At 44.2% G+C, this 22197-nt stretch overlaps 1 protein-coding gene across 6 annotated transcripts in view; it reads right to left on the bottom strand.

Moving 5' to 3' along the window:
- The window catches only part of MYO1C (myosin IC), a 55110-nt gene that overhangs the window by 27867 nt on the left and 5046 nt on the right, over positions 1-22197 (bottom strand). Inside the window, exon 1 of one of the 6 annotated variants that reach the window (XM_017832568.1) lies at positions 16842-16931. The exons of 4 other annotated variants lie outside the window; for them this stretch is intronic. Coding sequence is in view for 1 of the 2 variants with exons in the window: in XM_017832565.1 (XP_017688054.1) it covers positions 954-971 (18 nt within the window). In the remaining variant the exon portion in view is untranslated. Of the gene's footprint in view, positions 1-953; positions 1239-16841; positions 16932-22197 lie in introns of those variants that run through there. One more of the 6 variants, XM_017832565.1, reaches the window with a different exon arrangement.

Raw genomic sequence — 22197 nt, 5'->3', positions numbered from 1 at the left:
CCCATGCTAACTCGCCTTCAACAGAGAATTGCTTAAATCTACAGATGTGATGCTTTCAATCCTTCTCTTCCTAAATTTGGTAAGTTTACCAATTAAAGCCTTGAGCAGGCAAAAAGCCCACACACTTTTTTGTAACATTCCCTCATTCTTGACCTCAACATCTTCCACAGTCAGTGAATTCCGTGGCCCAATTATACATTGTATGAAAATAATCTTTGCATCTCTTTGGCAACTTTTAACTTAACTGAATGTCCCTCTTCCTAAGCTACAACACAGAAAAGGGAACTCACAAGCTGCTTTCTCTGTGGCACTGCTGGATATGTGGGGTTTTTTCCTCCTCTCCTACTCATCTCTTTTTCCAGGTAACAATGCTAGTCCTCCCAATCTTTTGCCACAAATTCATTTTCCCAAGCTCCAGAGGTTGTCCTGCTGCAGCAGATGCAGTGCACAGAGCCAGGCATTCTGGTTGCTGCTAAAACATGGACAAAGTTTTCCTAAAGTAAATTCCTGGAGGAACTGAGCAGCAGCGAGTCCTTAAGCAGGTACTTCCTGCCATTCCCTAGGATGGCAGTGACAGAGACAGAAGCCCAGGTCCCTGGGCAGGGCAGGAGCAGAGCCCAACCCCAGGATGGCACCTTCCCATCCTCGTACCCCTTCCACCCAAGAAAAAGCTCCACCCTTTCTTCTCTCCTAGCTAAGAGCACAACTTTCCCCCTCTCTTCCCACTTTCTCAACTCCCACCTTGGCTTCCTCCTCCAAGCAGGTATTTCCTGGCCTTTTTAATCCCATTTCACCTCCTTTCCCATAACTTTCCAGTGAAGGGGTCTTTTGCAAAGCAGGCTGAAGCATTTCACTTACGTCCTGAAACCCCAAAAACGTATCTCCACCTTCTTCTCAGAGCAGATACACATCTGAAAGCTGTGAAGCCACCAGAAGAGTTAAATAAATCTTACCCCGCCTCTGAACTTCATTTTTGCCTCCTGCAGCTCCCGCAGCACTTGCAGACACTTAGTTTACGCTGCTGCAAAAAGCAGCAATCTGAGGACAAATTCTCTCTTCTGTCAGTTGCCTTTTTTTTTTTTTTATGACATTTTCGGTGCAGTCAGAACTCCCTCCCTCCCACCAGCTCCTACTGGAGCATCCTGGAGAGGGCGTTTTCCAAGGAGAAGGCGAAGAACTCTCCTCCCCTCCCAACGAAGAGAGACCGACGTGCACAGACCGTGAGAGGCAGTCCAAGAGAAGTCAGCTGTGCTCTGCCTGCGGAGTTCCCGCTGCCCAATGACAGGGAAAAACGGAAAGAAAAGTAATCACAGGCGCTGGAAAACCTGGTGCAGAGCCCAGCACACAGACCACGGCAAACAGACAGGATATGCTCCTGTACAGCAAGTCATTGTACTGAAACAGCAGCATGGAGAGGGCTCCCCACCCCACCCCCAACTCACCCCAACCACAGCAAAACCCCTGGACTTAAAATTATACTTGTAATCACCCTCTCAGCAAATCAAAGGATCACAAAGCATCCAGAGGTAGGATGTAGTTTGCCTTGTCGGCCCTTGTAAGGGCTTAGAATCACAGAATGGTTTGGTTTGGAAGGAACATTAAAGATCACCTCATTCCAATTCCCTGCCCTGGGCAGGGAGACCTTCCACCATACCGGGTTGCTCCAGGGCCTGTCCAGCCTGGCTTTAGCATAGTGGCTCAGCAGTAATTTATTCCAGATTCATTTTGAGGCATCCACCCCCAAAAACCACACGCTGTGTATGGAGGTCCTTGAGGTCCCCATCTCAAAATAACCTGCATTACCAAGACCCTTCTCGTAGGACACACTCCAGCCACTGCTGCCCTCAGTCCCCAGCCCTTGCAAACACAAGCAGCACATTTTGCTGTCTCTGAGCAAAAGCATCAGTTTGGTCTCACACAAAATTACTTATGGCCACAGCTACACCAAGAGTGTGAAAAACCCCACCCCACCCCTTCAGAGATACGAGCATTCTGTCAAAAATACTGTATATACAACCTTTGCTAGCATTAGGTGGAAAGTGAAACAACAAGAGACAACGGACATAAGCTGGAAGAAGGGAAATTCCAGTGAGTTATTGGGAAATCTTTTTCCCAGTGAATGCTGTCAAATACTGGAACGGGGGGCCCAGGAAGTTGTGAAACTCCATCCTTGGAGATATTTAAGACTCAACCAGACAATGCCTGAGCAACCTGATCTAAATTGGCTCTGCTTGGAAGTGGAGTTGGACCAGAGATCTCCACAGGTCCCTTCCAACTTAATATTATTCTATTATTTTGTTCCTCAATGGACTAAGCTACGTAGTCATAGTAAAATGAATTACAAGTATAGCAAATAAAGCCATAGATCTGTTACAAAGCCCAGTCAAAGGGTACCGACCTTCAGGTGTTCCAGGTAGTTCACATTACTGGCTGTCAGGCAGATTCTCTAACCATCGAACAGGCAGAGCCATGAAATCATTCTCAAGTTTAACTGCTGATGTTTCATGACTGGCATCACCTGCAGTCAGCTCTGCTTAAAAGGGGTTTTGTTTGTTTGTTCTCCTTCTTATCAAAATGCATCCTGTTTGAGTTCTGTTACAGAAAGGGTAAAGTCGAACTCTAAACTAAAAAGACTTAAAGCAAAAAGCTAAAAAGCTTCCAAGCAAAGCACTACAAGGCCATGCACGGCCACTACTCACACAGGAGGCTATTTAAAACCGAGCACACGTAGCAGATGTTGTCAGTGGTTGGGTGCAGCACTCCCCTCTAATTAGCTCTGGCCCAAGGCATCGATCCCAGAGATCCCACACTGCTGCCGTGGTGTCACTCGGCACAGGCAGAATGTGCCAAGGATTTGTGATGGAGTTTGGCTTCTGGGAGCGCTGGGGAGCCACCAGCTCCTCTGCCCTCACCACACTCCATTTTGAAAATCCTTCGCAGGACCTCTCAGTGCTTGCACAACAACAGTTTGGCAGGATTTTTATTCACTTATCATCAATCAGTTGGGTGAGTTATTAACAGAGGCAGCCTCAGGACACATTTCAGAGGTGGGTTTAGCTTTGGTCTGTCAGAACACTGAAGGAAATGGATAATAATACTCCAAGCCCATCTCAGTGCAGGAGCACAGGTAAGATCAAAGGCAATATAAGCTGTATTTCCCAAACTGAGCCACATCAGCCATTACTGAATGGCTCACCTTTACTCGGTGAGCCCCGAGCCAGGAGTTTTCCAGGTATAATTAAAGCTGTAGCCTGGTGGCTCTAAAACCTCAGGAGGAGAATGTCAGTGTTCCACCATCACTCCTCAAATCCATCTAGTTGTAGCCAAACAGTCAGTAAAAGTCCTGTTGCAATTTTAAGTATTAGCAGAGTTATCTTCCTGTAAGCAACTTCCTTTCCCCTAGTTTACATCTCCTAACACTTCTCAGAACACATCACTGAAATGCCACATAAGAGAAGAATATACAACAGTCCAATATTTAGAAGTACATTTTTTACACATTTCTCTTGTTTTTTGTTGTTTTTTTTTTTAATGCAGGAAAACCCTTTTATTTATTTATTCACTGGCAAACCTTTACTCAAAATGCTTTTTTCTGCAGTCAAACCACTGCCCAACTTTTGTTGGCAAGGAAAACACTCCTCCATGTGGGTTAGCCTAAATTAGGAGGGGAAAAAATAGTTGGAAAGCAGAGATAACCAGCATAATTTTACTTTAAAAGATCTTGATCCTGGATTATTAAGGTGATAAAACTAGACTCTTCCTTTCCAGCAGCAGAGCCCAGCCCTTGTCTGTGATTTCTGCTGAGGATGGCTGGCAAGGTCTGGATCACTACAACAGGCAACTACAGGCAGAGGTATGAATCAAGTTTTCCAGGCCTCACCAGTTAGAAGTGACTCATATAAACCCTGGATTAGAGCACTGGGACTGCTCTGCTCGGTGCTGATAAGCAGCTGATTCCCTGCATACAATTTCACATTCAAAGCAAGGGGACTGGAAACCTTTCCTGTCAGCCCTGCTCCGACAGGCTCCCAGAGCCGAGCGGGACTTGCTGAGCTACACCCACAAGCAGTGGCTCTGCTGACAAATAAAACAAGAGTTTGGCCTCCTGAAACCAACATCAACAAACCAGTCTTCCCCTGTGCTGTGCAGATTGCACTGCACAATAGAAATCCGGAGGTACAAGATGCTGGCTTGGGTTCACGCTACTCAAAAATCAGCGTGGATCACATCTACGTTATTCCAAAAGCAAAAGATGTCAAGTTCATCTCTCAGCCTTTTTTTTTCTGGATTTTTATAATATTCATTATTTCTGCCTTGCAAAAGAACTACAGAATAACACGCATTCCATAATTAGAAAGCACTTGGCAAAGATACCATGGGAAAGAAACCACCCTAAACAGGCCAGGAATTCGAGAGCCCTTCCTCTCACAGGTCAGAGGAACATCTTCACCAAAAAATAGAAACTTAACCTGTCACCCACGTCCTGCTGTCCAGATTACACTGATCCAAAACTGATTAAAATGCCTCACATTCCTAAGACACCCTATAGAAGAAACTGAAGGTTCTGAAGGACATTTATCCCACTGCTTAGGAAAAAAAGCCCTGTTCCAGTAAAGGATGAACATGTGACTGCAGGATAACTGGGTAAATCAATGCCCTGCCAAAGAGCCAATGCTAAATATTGTAACAGCCTTGATAACAAGGCAGAACCTCCTCCCCATATCATTAGTTCTGCTAAGAATTGTCTGGATTCTACCCTGTTTTTATCTGGATTAATGCATCTCCTCTTTCCCCACCTGGACAGCAGCCAGCTGTGCTCCAAACAAGTAGTCAGGAACACAAGTTTGAACACAGGACATTGGTCCCTGGAGAGACAACATTCCTGGCCAGTTATGAAACCGCACACCTAGAAAGGTTAAATCAAAAGTCCATTATACTCACTCAAAAGGTGTTTCAAGATGGTGAAAGTTCCTTAATTTTACTGCAAACTTCATGACTGAATTCTCCGATTCTGTGTGACTGTGTTTGCAGGATTACAGGCAAAACCTTAAAAATACGTGAGGTGTGGCCAAAAGGATTCAAAAACCAGAAGACAAAGCATATTTAGATTATTATTTTGGATTCTAATTTATGCTTTTATAATGCCTAAAACTGTCAATACTGGTTTTGTTTGTTCCAAGGAAGCTTCGACAGTGAGAACACGAAACGTCTTTTCTTCCCAAGCACACTCTTTCTCAAATAAATAACAAAAAAGGAATATTACAAAAAATGAAGATGGAGACGCACACCTCTCCTTGGATTCCTACGTTTTCTCTGCGAGGGCTGTTCACTGTTTTGGTGCTCCTGGTGATGGATGTGTTTGAGAAGCAGCAGATTAAAAAGCACATACGCAGGGCTCGTATTTAGTTATGGCTCCCGCACACACACAATAATTCTGGGTCTGTGACGTGAGCGAAAACAGAAACTGGGTTAATCTAACAAATTAAGATAAATTTTCCTTGTTGTTGCTTTCTGCTGAACCAGTGAAACAGAAAGGGATGACTGGCTTTGACAGTGACCATCAGAACAAAGTCCCACTTTATAATTACCAGATGCCCTTAATGTGATGCCAGTTTGTCTCATGCCTGTGGCTGCTCCTGCTCACGCGTGTTACGGCTCCGTCGGTGTTTTATGGGGCTGTGAGACCAGTCACCTCTTCAGCTGATTTTACAAACACACTCTGCCCATCCTGATTCCAACAGTAATTGTTGCACTAACTTCAACAGCAAAGTTTAAAAACAACAGTTAATTCCCTCTGATTGCTCTGCCCGTGCTTTGATAGGATCATTTTAAGCAGCTCCCCTGCAGTGTCTGTGGCAAGAGCACCAAGAGCAGCTCGGAGGGAGCTGTTAATACAAACAGCCTGACTCAGTTCAGCTCATGTGCATTCCTCCCGACTGACTTTCCAAACAGTCACTCCCAGTGGCAGGACCTACATCTTCCTTTTAAGGGGAAAAAATGTTTTCACAGGAAAAATTAAGTGTTCAAAGCCTGTGCATATCTCTGTGCTTTCAGTGACCAATCTCGCCTTTCAAAACACGTTCTCGTTGCACACAGAACAAAACCTTCTCCCTCCTTAATTAAAAGCTGTTCCTTGTTTTTAACACAGCCACTGGCTCTCTGCCATCCCTGGCACACTCAGGTGAAATATCCTAGCACACCACTTTTCACACAAAGCAACACGAAAAGAGAATTGGTTTTCCAAAGCATCAGACAAGGAAACCTGAGTGAGAAAAAGATGATGTAAAAGAACAGGGACCATACAAGCTGTAGACAACACTTTACAGCTCACACTGGTGACTGACAGTTCCTATTCCTTCTCATTTCTTTTCCTGCATTTCTTAAAAGAGGCTCAGTGTTAGAAAGGGCTTAAGACTGGAAAGCATATCATAACAAAAACTTCTTGTTCCATGCACACTAGATAAGGAAAGAGTGAACACTGGTGCTTTGCCTGCATGTTAGATGGAGGAAACAGGATTTCCCTCTGCTACTCCCTGAGCAAGATCCCAAGGAAATGTTTCTAATAATAGGAAATTACTATATAAGGCCAGATCAGCACTAAACTGTTTGCAGTCTGGAAGAGAAGGATGGACAGGAGTGTTGAGGAGGGACAGAAGGGGCAGAGCAGGGCTCCTCACACAGGGTGACCCAGGGCTCCCCTCCACAGAGAGGGACAGCATTTAACCTGTGACTCCTCTGCTGAGCAGAGTCCTCTCCCACAGCCCAAAATAGAAACTAAATGTACAAATTAGAGCTGCTGTGTCCTTATGTCCTTCTTCTGTCGTGCCCTTGCTTTTTTTCACGGCACAAAAAAGACAGACTTTTAAATCTACAAAACAACACCTGCAAAGCAAGGCTGAGCACATCTCTGACACGGAAAGGGCAGGAAAAGACACAGCCACATCCTGAAGCACGACATGGGCAGTGCTAATGCAGAAGGCAGGCTGACAGCTCCCTTTCCTGGGCAAGAGCTCCAAGGGGCACAATGGTTTGCTGCTGCATTTTGTGAACTGGACAGTTTTAAACTGTGAAGATACTGGGCACCTGTGGAAAGAGCCATTCAACTTCATTTTCCAAGTGTTCCCATGTAACTGTAGGCGTTCATGTCTTGCAGGCCAACAGTTTCAGCAGCAAAGAGTTGCACAGAGTAGCTGTGAATGTCCCAGCAGGCTGCCAAGAGGGACCTGTGTTAAGCTGTAGCTCCAACACACACTTTTCACCATCCCTTTAGCAAAACCTGCAAGCCCAGTTAAAGACAGACTTTCCTCCTTCTTATACAAATGAAAGGGAGTTCCTACAACGATGCTCACAAAGGCCTGGTCTGGATAAAGTGATGGAACTGGAATGTTTCCCTGTGATGCCCAGCGAGGGGTATCTTTCCATCTCTGCTTTGTCTTTGGAAAAGGCCAGGAGCTCTGAGCTCCCAGTGCAGGGACACTTGCTGAGCAAACACAGTCTGACACAGTCCCAGAGCTGCCACGGAAACGAGCACAATATAAATTGCTAGACAGATTTATCACCCAGACTTTTTTTTTCCCCCCCCTGACAGCAAGAGATGTTTATGACAAAATGTACAAACAATTTTGTATCTGTAGCCCTGCTACATCCTACGTCTGTCTCCAAACACAGCTCCTAGTGGAACGTGAGGACAAATCCCAGCCAACATTTTCCTGTCAGCTGGTGAGACCTCCTTGAGCTGCAATGGTCACTTTGCTACAGCAAAGTTAGGCTGAGAGCCTTAAAAAGACAGCCCAGGCTGCCCTTATGAAAGGCTCATTGATGAGACAGTAAAGCAGAGTCTGACAGCAGAACACTCTCTACACCTCAGGCGCTTCACAGCCCCCAGGAGAGCACGGCTGAGATTTCCAATTCCCTCCACTGTTCCACAGGATTGCTCCAGTGTAACCAGGCTCTCAGGTACCTTCTTCACACCTGGCTCTTGTCCCCACAATACCTGGCCAAAAAAGGGTGTGCACTCAAGGGTGTGTTAAGCTTTCCAGGGCATGTAGCAATTCTGTGCCAAGAGGATGTTTCACGTTGGACTTATCTTTAGGGACATCTTGATTTCTGAAGATTTTTAAACTGACCTTTAATTTTTGTCCTGTTAAAGACTTCACATCCTTGACTGCACAACGAGGGGGAAAACAAGTGCAGGCAACAGGCAGGTTTTTTTTCAGAACCAGTAAAAACAAACGGTTGTGACTCTTGGAGAAAAACAACTACAAGAAAGCACTTATATCAAATACTCTTATGCCTCTGGTCTCATGTAACAGTCGCTCCATAACAATTATAAAGCAATTCAGAAAGATGGCCTGTGCTGGTATGGCTTGTGGTCAGTGGCATCTGAAAGTTAAATTTAGAAAAAAACATTTTTGGGAACTAGCTCCCTGTGGATTTAAGTCAGTATGAAGTCTCAGCTTTAAGCCTGGACCTAAACACTGTTGCCTTCTCTATTTATTTTTCATCCCAACTCCAAGGATGCAGTCACTAAGTTGTTTGTTTAGTTTCAAATCTGCTCCAGGAGAAATAAGATATTTGTCTTGGCTCTAAAAAGCGAGAAGAATCGCAGGTATGAGACTGGCAGCCTGAAAACTGAGTTCAACCACTCCTACTGATGTACTGTCAGGATCCCAAGTCTCCCCTGTGCCATCACTGATGATTGCAACATTCTCCTCTAAATATAGGAATTGTCTGTTTAGAACTGCTGACAATAAAACAGTAAGTTTAAGTTACTTTAATTTCTTTAGTGGGTTGAATCCGAAACCTAGGGAAGGCCACCTGAATGACATTATTCTTAACTGTGCCAACACACATCATTTTACAGAGCTCCAAATACCCAATTTACCTACTATATCAGATTGCTTTATAGGAAACAACTAAATTTGATGACTTGTCCTATGCTGCCCTTTTTTCTTTTAATGGACAACTTTCAGCAATGCAGTTTTGCATTAAAACAAACTACACCCAAACCCAGATCATTGCTACTGTGAAAAAAAGTTTAAAAAGGAAATATCTCCCTCCAAAATAGCCAAATGAACTTGTTTCTTTTAGTCAATGTGAAGCTTTTCCTTTTCACCAAGCCTGAATAAAGCTATTGTGAACTCCTAGTTTATTGCCAAACCCATGAATTTTCTATTATATGGAGACTGGAACAGAGGTAATATCTAGATTTTATGAGGATATTCAAGCTTCCAATGTCAGAAAAATAAAGGTCAAATGATTCATACTTTCCTGAAAAGCATGGAAGAGAGGATCACATATGGAACATATTTCCTTAAATTCTGAGAGTTTTTTATGAAATAGTTTGTACATGAGTGATGCCCCAAAAACTAAGTAATCCTAATCCCCACTCCTGTTACTGTAATAGCCAAATCCCTAGTATGGAGAGTTTATAGTAGGATGAAGATGTACATATCATAATTTCTGTGATATTTCAGTGTAATCTGTACCCGAAATTTAGGGAAGTGGTACTACGAGCAATTTTTTGTATTGGTACAATTGCATCTCTCACAGGTTGTTCCATGTAATATCTATAGGTTCCTTAAGAAACAGCAATCTGCAAGTATTCTTGCAACACTCCATCCTGCTGCCAGGAGTTGGTGATACCTGGGAGTAACAAGTTCTTATTTTCCTTCTGGGTGTGACCCTTTTTTAATGCAAACGTAGCAGTGCTGTAAGCAAACTACAAGTTACTAAGTAGAGGCAAGTTCTGTGAGTCCAGAAAAAAAGGCATTTTCAATGCTTTAGACATTCAAACAAGTGGAGCAGTTTTTAATTTTATGATTTATAAGTGAAGAGTTTACAGGCACAGTTTGTACTTCCACCACTTTTTTCTTTTTGACTCTGTCCCAAACTGACTTTATTGGCCTGAGGCCCAAGGCAGGCAGTTATTTTGGGACAGTGAAAAGTTATAAATAAGTTCTAATAAAACTATTAGGGGCACACATGATACTGAACTTCTTTCAAACCCTTCTTTGTAAGGGAACAAAGAGCATTTTACATTTATTGTGATGGCACGAGTCCCCTACGAAAAGTTTAAGGGGCGAGTTTCATCAACAGTCTGGAGTAAAACTAGATCATGAACCCAAAATAAATATATTCAGCGATCTAAAGAAGTTCCAGATTATGCTAAAAGAAAGGGGCTGAGCAGTTTCCAAAAGCAGAGGAGAGGGAAGCAGGCAGGCAGTGCAGCCTGGCCCTGGCAGCGTGTCAGGCTCCAGGGCTGGCGACCGCCCGGAGCACGTGGGCAGATGATATTGCAGCTGATGTCTGAGCTGCTTCCCTTTCCCCTGCCTGTCCTGCTGCTGCTGAAAAGGAGGGGAAAAGCCACCAGATGAAGGGTATTGTGTGAGGTAATCTCCTTCTGACCGCTCTGACAGCACCCCAAAGAGCCCACAGCGGAACAGTCTTCAACGCTTTTGTGAAGACATTTTTACCCTAGAATAGATATATCATCACTTAACAGTACACAGGGAATGATGAGTTGCCATCACGTTGGCAAAAATATTCCAGGCTGCCTGGAAAATACAGCCAGCATTTCAGAAGGATATCCCACATCCACCTGCATCAGCTGGCACTCATCAAACAATCCAGAATATTGTTTTCCAACAGTTTAAAAATTTATATTCCTATTGAATCAAAACTACATTAAATCAATTTTTTTTTTTAAGTAAAAGAAGTAGTAATCATATTGATGTTAAAAAATACATAAATAAACCACTGGCTTGCAGCTTAGCACCCTTTGGACTGTAAGGAATAGCTCATGTCCAAGGAAGAGTTTCAGCCCCCTGCTCACTCAGGAGAACTTCCTTGTCCTTCTCATTGCATTTTCAAGACTTTCTGCATTATCAGCAACATCAACTTAATCAGAAACAAAGACACTACAGAATAATTAGGGAGTCCATCCCTTTGTGGTTCTCAGGAACGCACGTTCCACATCTGGATAAACATGGGCGATGCAGAGAATGGAAACATTGCTTTCCCAGCTGTGGTTAGGTCCAAATCCTTTTTCTTTCTCTGTCTGATTTACTCATAGTCCTGCATTGGGTGGTTCAAAACTACACAAACCCTGCTGAGGCACACTATAGGTGGTCCCAGGCCGAGGAATCATCTTCCTCGTGGCCCTTTACATCTACTGTTTAAGCAAAAGCTTCTGGGCTGTGATCTCCACCTCAAATGAGAGATCCTGAAGGAACTGACAGTGGTAACATTACCAGAAACACCAACTGTCCCACAGCATCCTGTTCTCCATCAGAAGATGAGGACTGGCACCCTTAAGAGTCAGAGACAGGAAAGCATCCACTTGTGCTGATGCAGATAAAGAGCACATCCTCAAAAAGGCAAAAGGTACTGAGTAGGTGGGAGTCCTTTCCACATAAGGGCACATCCTGCTAGAAATGGATGGATTTGGAGATCTCATGGAAACTGCATATCTTTAGATCTTCTCTTCTGGTGGTGTGTGAGGAGCCAGGACCACAACAGGAACTGTCAGAAGGCCTATCCCACTGGGAAGGAAACACTTTCTTTCCTCTGATTTGACAGGTGTAGTTTCTGTAGGTCCCCTTGGGGAAAGCAAGTGCTGCAGGACCGTGACAGAACCTGAGATCTAACCTTAAAGAAGTGTCCAAGAGTCTCAAGAATAGGTACTTCACATACAAAAGTCAACACATGGTATCAAACCCTATAATGTAAGAAATACGTACAAACCACAGACGGCAGGTTCCTTTGCTTAAATTTTCTGTTCTAACAACTCATATTGCCAGGGCAGCATCATTCTCTGTTACAGCTACAACATGAGCCCAGCCTTCATCACTCCACAACAATGAGAGAAGCTGCAAAAAGCTGAGAGCTCATCCACTATGCAGGGCAAGCCCTAGATTATCCCTGCCTTGCTGAGGTCAGTGTGAGCTCTGCCATCACCTTCACTTGTGTTGGAGTGCACCTGTGGCAAGAAAACAGGTTAAGCTCTTTTATATCACCTAAAGAAAAGCAACCAGAACTTGAGGGTTTGTTTCAGGAGCTGTTGTTTGTACGGCTGAAGTAGAAGAAGAGAGACACAGGGAAGCTCATCACTGTAAATTATTGATCTGCTGCTTTCTAGACACTGAAACTGGTAATTAAACAAATGGTAAAAAGATACTTCATCAATTATAGAGGTGTCACTTTAAATTACACTTGCTCCAGGATGAATAAAACACAGTGGTTAAATGCTTTGGGTACTTCATGAGGCTTCTTGTTCAAAATCCTCACTGCAACAACACTGACTCTAATTCTCTTATATCGCTGCTCTGGAGTTCTGGGCATGTATTAACCTTGATAAAGGGAAATTGGAGCTTCTGTTTCACCAATCTTTTCTCATACAATATCCAAAAAGCACAGGCCCACGGTCAGGAGAGAGCTTTAGGAGCTGAGAATAGTGGCATCCCTTTTCTGCTCAACGTGGTTAGTTACAGGGCTGTAAGTCAAGGCCCTGTGATAACAGCCCTCGCCCAAAAATCAGACAAAAAACGTTTTGTCTACTAACAGCCAGTTGTGAAATCTGTGAAGTACTGGGCAGACATCTGACACTGTTCTTATGGTTTTTAGAAACTATAGACATGCACACACCCTCCACAACCTAAAATAACACTGGCAAGCTGCTTCTGAAGCAATATGATGATGATATCAAAGATACTCTTTTAAGCAGAAATCATGTCACAACCATAATGAGTACTCAAATTTGATTTATGATAAGTTTTTATAACAGGGTGCACACCTTACTGCATCAAGCTTAAAGTTATCTCAATTTCACATGTTAAATATTTTATGTAAATGTAAAAATGTACTTGCTCTGATTCTGAAACAAAACCAGCAATCAAAGAAGAGCTTGGCCATCTTGCACTTGCTAGCACAGAATGCTCTCTAGAACCATTTTTACATCTCTGAAACAGGTTTCACTCTGGGAAAGCATTTATTGAAGGCTGAGTTCATCAACTGATTGAGATAGGTCAGGGAGTATGAATATTCCAAGTGCAGGACTGCATATGCAGCAGAAGCAGGCAGCTTAAAACACATGCTGAACAACCCGAACAGGTGGACACAGTTGGCATCCGTCAGGGAGCAGAGGCAGCAGTGAAGCAACAATGCTGGGAGGCAACATCAGGGAAACAGCAGCTGCTGGTGCAGCCAGAACAATCCTAGAAGTCAAAGAACTCGTGCTCGCTGTGGAGAAGCGGGGAAGAAGTGAAGGTGGGAATCCAGGGTGGAAAGAGAGGCCAAAGTGATGAGGTGATGAACCATAGAAATATGCTGTGGAAGCTGGAGATGGAGGCATCATCAGCTGATGGAAATGCTCCAAGTGGGAGATGAAGGCTGGACTGTAGGACTTTTGTGAAGCAAAGAACACCAGTGCTTAGGAGGGGGACAAGAGAATCAAAGGCTGAGCTGACTCTTCCTACCGCTCCCCAAATAATGAGGCTGAAGCACAAGGAGAGCAAGCTCTGCTGTGGGCCCGGTGCCAACGGCTTTATGAGTTCTTCCTCGCCTGTTCTAAGGAGAGTTACACAAGGTAAGGCTTTATTCATAAGTGCCTGATGGATCCTCTGTGTGCAACAGCTCCTACCAGCAGAGCAGTGTTTGTGGGAAATGGTAGGAAGAGTGTCTAAGAGAGATAAAGCCTTTGAGTTGCAGACGAAGCTGCCAGCCCTCATTTCCAGCTTGTCAGAGCAAGTCCTTCTTGAAGTCAGCAGCCTGGAATGAAGAGAATCTGGCATTTGTGCTTGGATGTATGGCTCAGACAGCCAGGGTGGAGCGGCTGGCTTTAATCACACTTTCCACAAAGGAGGGGGGAGTGGGAGTGGCAAAGTACAGTGACTGATGGTCGTTATCTGCTATACATCCACAAATTCCTCCTCTTTGACTTTGTATTTCAAGCCTGACCTCCTTTCCTGCTTCCACTAGCCCCAAGAGGAGGAGGGGAAGGGACATAAAGAACTGGAATTTGAGAGTCCTTCACATTCTCAGGATTCCTGGTGTGTGTGACAGGCAGCACACACTTGTCTGGTGATCTGACAAATTCCACGTTCCTGTGAATTCCTGCAACAGCTGATGGGTCACAGTAGTAGGTAGGTACATGCAGGTAGCCACAAGGCTGAACCCCACTATTCCAAAGTTCACTTATCCAATTGCTAACCCGTTACTGCCCCTGCTGCTCCAGCTCACCTGCTGGGTGACAGCTGGTTGTGAAGCCTCTTTACTCAGAGTGCTGGTATGGTATCAAAAAGGAGTAAAACTCCAAAACAGTTTAATCCAGCTGCCCACTATAGCATTAGCAACAATAAAGAATTCCAGTTCAAACCACTTTTGGTTGCCTTTTACCCTCACAATGAGGCTGCAGTTCACTAAATCACATGGAGCTCCAGTTCCATCTAGAAATAGCCTCTTGAAGTCTCCATTGCAGGATGGCATTCCTAAATTTTGTTTACTTGGGTGCCACTACTTGGTGGTGACAGCAACAGGAGCTACAAATTGCAGGAACCTGCACGTATGCCCAGAGTGGGCTCACTGCCCAGATCCAACCTCTTGCACGAAAGGTTTTGGCAGCAAAATTAATTCCTTCTCCCTTACCCTTCCTGCCTGTGTCGGTCACGTCATGCCCAGATAACACAGCACAGCAACTTTGTCCTGCTGCCACACACACACCTTGTCAGAGTCCCACAGGGCCCAGAAGTCCTTTGAACCTTTACAGCTGGTGAAGAGCAGGGCAAAAGTGGGCATCCCTACATCCTCCCTCCAGCCCTCCAGTGCACTGGCTCTCCCAACCTCCTTCCACAGATGGCAACGCTCTGGGAAGGGGCAGGGGTGAATCTGCTCCAGAGAGAGCAAAACACACTGACATCAGTGCCCAACTGGACACCCCTGCCTTGGGTTTTTCTCCCCACTTTGGACCCTGGACACTCTGTGTGCTGTTTTGGCAAGAGGCAGAACAGACTCCAGCTTCTCCTGGTTCAGTGTCCAGGCGTGTGAACCCTGGTAGGATTTATCAGTGCCTCTCTCTTCCTGACCTGATCCCACACTAATGGGCAGAGCAGTGCAGGCACCGCATGGGGAGGTGTTCCTGTACTTCTTAGGAGCTCTAACTGTAGGATAACTATTGGAGCTTATGAATCCCCAGTACAAGCAGTGGGGTGGAGATCGTGTATTCTGTTTGTAAATCTTAATAAAGCCAACATTTAGAAAACAACTAATTACCATTTATGTTCCAAACAGCTGGCCTAGCTCCACATCCACATGCTGGGAGGTTTTAGTGCCAATCAGCCCACACATCTGAGCACAAAAGTCCCCCAGTATGACTGCAGAACCTTCTAGCAAACTCAGACTTCTCCTCATTGACACCAACTTCAGGGATCAAAGCATGGTAGCATAAGAAGAGAACAGTTACACAAACCATCATTCCCACATCATCACATTACAGACACTTGTCCAAGGTGAAAAGAGCACAGCAAGTGTCCTCTGAGGTGCCAGAGTGCAGACTCAGGCTGCTGTCAGTTGACCCAGACAGCTGATATTACTGTGATATAGCTCATCCTCTGTCCCAGCTGTGCTTGTCCCGGCCCTCTCCCTCCTCTGCACTCGGACTAAGATCTGTCCAGCTCTGTGACAAGACAGTTCAAGAACTAAACAAACAGAAAACACTTTTTTCTTCATCATTGTTCTCCCAACTTTTTTCAATTCATTCACCAAAGGGTCAAATGGATACTATTTCAGGTACAGGGCAGGGAGTGGAGAACTAATGAAACCAATTTCAATTGGTTTGGTGGAAGGTGCCCCTGCCCATGACAGGGCAATTGGAAAGAGATGATCTTTAAGGTCCCTTCCAACCCGAACCATTCCATGATTCTAAACAGAACTTCATGTCAGTATAAGCTTATTTCAGATACTGGGGGAATACATCCTCCTGGCAGACCCGTAAGGAAGGGCTTTTCATGGAGAGTGACGTGGATGAACTCTAAGACTCTCTGGCTGCTTGTTTCATCCCTCCCCTGTGCACATACACGTGCCTCCAAACACTGAAAGCCTTGAGGAGTGATGCACGTACAAGTATCACCCCCGGCAGCCTCAGGGACAAGCCCAGGAATGCCACCAGAGGCTACAGCCTGTCAGCTGCAGTGTTCCATGAGCAGGGAAGCAGCACTATAAATTACCTATCCTGACACATGTGGGGATCCATGTCACACCCGATCTGCCAGCAGAAACATGCCGAGCTAAGACACTGCTCTGCTATTCAACAAGACTGCAAACAACTGACACTTTTTGGCAGGTGCCTTAGAAACGAGGGCTGATGCTGCTGGACTCTGATTGCAAGCACACAGGAGGGGGGCAGCTCACTCCACACACTCATCACCGTGCCATTTATTGACCCAAATGAACCTCCCTACTCCCTATCAATCCACAAATCTCAATCCAGCCCACACTAAACACTGATTGATTTTCTACTCTAACGAGCACTGTGTCACATTTGTGTTAACTACCCATCAGTTCAGATAAGTGGTTTGCAATTAAGATAATTTGTTTGAGGCCAGAAAATGTGGCCTGAAAAGCACTTTGGAGAGTTGAGCACACAGATTAACCAGAGAAGTTCACTGCTGAAACAGGCAGCAAGGTACCAAGCTGACAGCTATTTTTAGACCTATATACCAGAATTTACCTTTCCAGTCTATCCCAAATAAAAAGCAAGATTTGTCCCAACTGAATTTTTCCTTGGAAGGTCATAGCTTGCTTGTACAATGCTTGGCAAAGATTTCTTCCCAGAGGAGTACACTCACCCTGCAGTAACGCTGATCTTCTTCCCCTCTGTATTTCCACTCAGGTGGCACCGCAATCCTTTCACAGGTGCTTCCTATTCAGAGGGCAGACAAGGAGCATTCCAGCAAAAATGCCTTCAGCAACAAACAGCCAACTTAACTGAAGCCTCCAGAAAAAAGTAAACAGTTACACGAGCGCGGCTTTGGAGTTCCATGGACGTGAGCCTGGACATAGTTCACATTCCCATCCTACACAGAACCACGGAACCACTCTGCGGAATTTTCCTCCCAGTGCAAGCTGGGCTAAGAAAAGTGGTTTGGATGCCAGCAGTTGCCAGTTTGAAACACATTCAGGCTTACCCGTTGGAACTCCCCTGTCCCCACCTAGATCCGGAAACTTCAGAGCAGAAACAAGACACTTGGCAACCAGTCAGGTTTCAGTTTGAAGAGTGAGATCAAACAGCCTCCTTCACGCTGCAAGTTTTTTTGCATACAGAACACCACATCTCTTGCAACACTTCCTCTCTTTCTCTTCACATGGAGCCTCATGACCAGTCTGCCAGAGCAGCAGGGAAGCCCTGGCTCCCAACACTCACTACCTGCCAGGCTCCCAGCACCAGCCATCCCCTGCTCTTGTCTACAGCAATCTCCAGGAAGTGCAGCTCATTTTGGACTCTTTTTCTTTTTGCTCTCCTTTCCTTTATGCTTCTTCCTTGTATCGAGACACAAATACCTCAATCAGATTAGTTTATACTTGAGTCAAATAACATCTGAAAGCTTTACCCAAATATATATAAATATATATATATAGCCTATAACCATCAGCCCATGTATTCTTTAAGTTCATCAGGCAAAAAAGAAAAGATATTGTGCTTCTTCATTATGTCAGCACATGTTTTTCTTAAATGTTCTAAGGGACTTTTAACACACCTGGTTTAGAAATACCTCATGAATGTGCATAAATTATCCCTTCTATTATCCCAAATTGTTCCCAGCTTTCTCCAGTCGCTGCATAAGCAGTCATGAGAGTGGTGTTTCTTCTGTGGATTGAGGAGACACATTTAGGTGATCTTAAAGGACAGTATTTTAAGGTAGCCAGCATTTAACTGAAGCATTTAACAGGAAGCATCATCTGCATTTAGAGATGCTTTCTGCTGGAAACCAAAATTGTAAGTGCTGAAACTCAGCACTAACTGAAATAATATGAGAGCCAAGATAATGAGCATTTGTCCCTAAATTTCATAAGGCCGAGCTTTAATTTTCTTTAGCAAAATAATCTGTAGATCCACTACTTTGGGAGGATGCAGAGACCAAAGGGAAAGCAAAATAAGATCAATGAGATCTATGATACAGGCTTATTTTGGCCTCATAACCTTTTCTGTCTCCCACACATTTATCTCTGTCAAACTTTTCCAGCCTCCACTTCTTGGCCACTACTTTCCTTGCTGACCTCCCACATCATTTTAGCCTCCTACTCCTTTTTGGTTTCTACTTTTCTTATTGATTTTCCACTCTTTTTCAGCCTCCATTTTTCCTTCTGGCCTCCCACAGGTCTTCAGCCTCTGGTTTTCTCTCAGACTCCCACCCCTTCATCCAGCACATGATATTCAAACCCCCTCAAGGTTATGAAATTGTAAATTCCCTTTGCAAACAACAGGGTCTCACCTTGATGTGTACATTCATACTCTTAACTTCTTCTACAGCCCAGCTGACCAGAAACACTCCAGCATCCATCCTGATATCTTGGAGTCATAAGAGCACAAGTTTTATGCCCAAGGAAACACACTGGCCCTCTCACTAACCCCAATCCTGTTAGGGATCTCACAGCTCTGTACAGTTGATTGTGTCAATGGAGGTACAAAAGTAAAACACAAGAAATTCTGAGATGGTTAAAATCAGAGTCTCACACAGATGCTCTGAGCTTTGGTGATGGCTCCATCAGCTGCTGTTCCCAGTTCCCATCCACCAGCTTTCTGGGCAGAAGATCATCAAAACTGAAGTTAAATATCATCTGCATTCCCACAGAGTGCTATGGTCGGGCACACAAAAAACACACTCTGTACTTCCCTGCAGAATTTGCTTTTGATCCCCTCCCCCAACCAGAAGAGCAAACAAATCCATGCACAAATAAAATAAGGATTTTGCAAGTCACGTATTTTGTATTTGCCTTCATTTTCCACACGAGACTAAGTTTTCCTTTCTATTTTCAAACAAAACTGTGTCCAAAAATGCTTTTGATTTAGGAGAAATTGAAAATAATAATTTTGAATACACTAGTCAAAATGCAGCATTTGGTTTACCTGAGAAATGTGATGGGTGCTTTTTTGGTTATTCTTGGAAAGATAAAACAGATATAAAAGCAGTTCTTCATTACTCATTACTATGCTTTTCCAGGAATCATATTGCTCTGAATCTCCTCTTTCAAGTTGCAATATTTTTTCAGTTACACGGTACTTACTAGTTCTGAAGGGAGAAGAAAGAGAACTGACCACAAAATTCATAAATGCATAAATTCAAAAAGAAGATCTGAAATAGCTTCAAAAATTATATTTTAAAAGTCCAAACCCTCTTTCCTGTCCCTTCACATGGAGTGTCAGACATACTCAGCTGCCCCCACTTCACCCCCACATGAACAAACTGATGGAAGAACCTGATACATTGCACTGTGTGCACTTGGCATGGTTTGTTCAGTCACCAAAGCCAACCAGGTACACAAACATTGCTGTTACAATCTTAACAGGTGTAATGGGTGGGTAGGAAAGCTGCCTCTAACACCTGTGAGAAAACCCTGTGCTAACAGAGAACAGCAGATAGTCAGGAAGAGGCAGGAAACTGCTCACAACTGAACTTCAGTGCTCACTTACATGAGGCAAAAGAAACATCTGTTTTGCTGTCTAAGTTCCAGTTCTCTCAAGAGAGAGAATTCCTGGCTTCCTGGTGCAAAGGTGTGGTTTTCCCTCCCAAGAGGCAATTTCACACAGACTCCAAAAGTTCTAAGAGTTTAAGACAACCTGTTATTTAAAAGAACAAGATGTGTGGACAGAGAACAAGGCTTTCTGGTCTCTAATTTGAAAGGTTCAATAAAACTCTAGAAAACCCCAACAATAATTTTGTGCAATAATTTTCCCTCTCTCCAAACTGCACCATTGGACACCTCAGCCTTTGCTGCAGACCAAAACCTGAACTGCAGAGGCATTACTTGTAAAGCAACACTGTGTAGTGTTGCAAATATGTATCAGCTTTTGTTTTTTTAAAAAATGTTGATTATAGTGTGCTGCCTTGTAAAGCACAGAACTGCATATTTTAGTTATTAAAGTTAGCAAACAAGTCTGGCTGTTGAAAGTCATTTCCCTGAGTAAACAATGACTCAGTGTGGGCTGTATAATGTACAAGTTATTAGTTACTGTTAGTGAGTTTAAAAAACCCAACTCGCAACACTACACAAAGATCTGCTTCAGAATGGAAAATAGCTTTCCTCCTACTTCTATAGTTCCAGTTATATTGTTTCAGTGGAATTTAATTTTCTAAAAGGCTACACAGATCACTATCTCTTCATTATATAATTGGACATTGACTTAACTGGACCCTTCAGCCATGAACAACATGCACAGTGAGAGAGCTGAGTTTACCCTCTTTTCTGTTCTCAGTTTGTCACTATAACCAAAGTAAAAGTGACTCTTTCCTGGACAGGAATATCCCATTCAGACCAGGCAGCAGGTGGCAATGAAAACAGACATAAAGACAACCATGAAATATTGAGTATATGATAATGAAGAAAAATGCAATTGTAAGCTCACCAAAATCCTCTGACAACACTGTTCTCTTGAATTACAGCTCCCTCCATAATCCTCCTCTTCATTAGTAAAATGGCCAAATACACCTGGTGATTGTCAGCTGGCATAAGGCACAGGGAATCACTCTGGCTAATGAAACACTGCCTCAGCTGCTAAGGAACAAAGGCTTCCCTGCAGTCTTAAACCCACTGCAAAGGCTGTTCTCCAGCCTCCAGTGTGCACTGTCTGAGATCAGGAGCACGTCTCTGTGGTGAAGTCTCTGGTCAGATATATGAGCACCACAAGGAAATACAGAGTCAAATAACAGAATCACAGAATATCCTGAGCTGGAAGGGATCCACAAGGATCATCGAAGTCAAGCTCCTGGCTCTGTCCAACAATCCCACTGTGTGCCTGAGAGTGTTGTCCAAACACTCCTTGAGCTCTCTTTGTTTTGGGGCTGTGACCACTTCCCTGGGGAGCCTGTTCCAGTGCCTGACCACTCTCTGGGGGAAGAACCTTTTCTGGATACTGAACCTAAACCTCCCCTGACTCAGCTTCCTCGGGTCCTGTCACTGGTTGCTCCTTCACTTCCCCTCTTGAGGAAGCTGCAGACTGTGGTGAGGTCTCGTCTCAGCCTCTTCTTCTCCAGGCTGAACAAACTAAGTGACCTCAGCCACTCCTAATGACTTCCCCTCTGGGCCCTTCATCATCTCTGTAGCAAACTTTGCGGTAAACTTGTTCTAGAAAAGCGCCTCCAAAAGAAACTACCAAAATAAATTTAAAGGCACAGCCTTTTAAAGCAGCTACAGCTCATATGGCCCAGTCTGCATCCAACCAGCAGGCTGAGTGCCATCATAACTGTGTCAGGGAGGACTTTTTATAGTCATTCATGGACTATCCACTTCCTGGCAAATATCACAACACATTTTTGACAAGACATTCTTTGCCACCAACAATGACACTGCCCATTCAGTAACAGAACTTCCCAGTGACTGCAGGCTGCTGTACCTTCCAGCTCCAGGACCTCACTGCCCGGAAGGCAAACACTGCAGTGCTCCCAAGGTACTGCCAAGTGCTAAATTCTACCTTCATTTATTATCAGCTGCTGAACTGAATTACAGGAAGGGCGGGGGCCAAGCTGGACTAAGGTCAATGCACCGGTTAAAGGGCTGTGAGTGTCCCAGGGAAGCACAGCTTAGCTGGACATTCACACATGACCAAGAGCTTTTCTAAAGAAAAACCACTGCCAGGGAGAGCTATCCATGCGTGCATGAATGTCACAGGAGTTCTAAATACCAACCTTTATCACCTTCCAGGACAGGAATTGAATATAGCACAGGCTACACTGGAGGTATATAGTAATAGAGAAGGTACTGGCCCTGCTGCTCCTTGCAGTATTTAAATGTTTAAATATTTAAATAAAGTAGGGCAGGGCTTCAAGGAACACCAGACCTTCCTCCCCCACAGAACATGACTCAGTTGCAACAAATTACTTGGTATTTGTCCACTCAGAACCTTCTGCCATAACAAGCTTTGTTAACCTTTCACGTTTATTTATGTTGCTTGCTTTATTAATGCTTTCTGGGAAGAGCTGGCCACCC

This window comes from Lepidothrix coronata, unplaced genomic scaffold, assembly GCF_001604755.1.
Source record: "Lepidothrix coronata isolate B3197 unplaced genomic scaffold, Lepidothrix_coronata-1.0 Scaffold203, whole genome shotgun sequence".
NCBI classification, from domain to species: domain Eukaryota; kingdom Metazoa; phylum Chordata; class Aves; order Passeriformes; family Pipridae; genus Lepidothrix; species Lepidothrix coronata.
The sequence above is the reverse complement of the archived record's forward strand: the minus strand, read 5'-3'. Positions and strand labels throughout refer to the sequence as shown.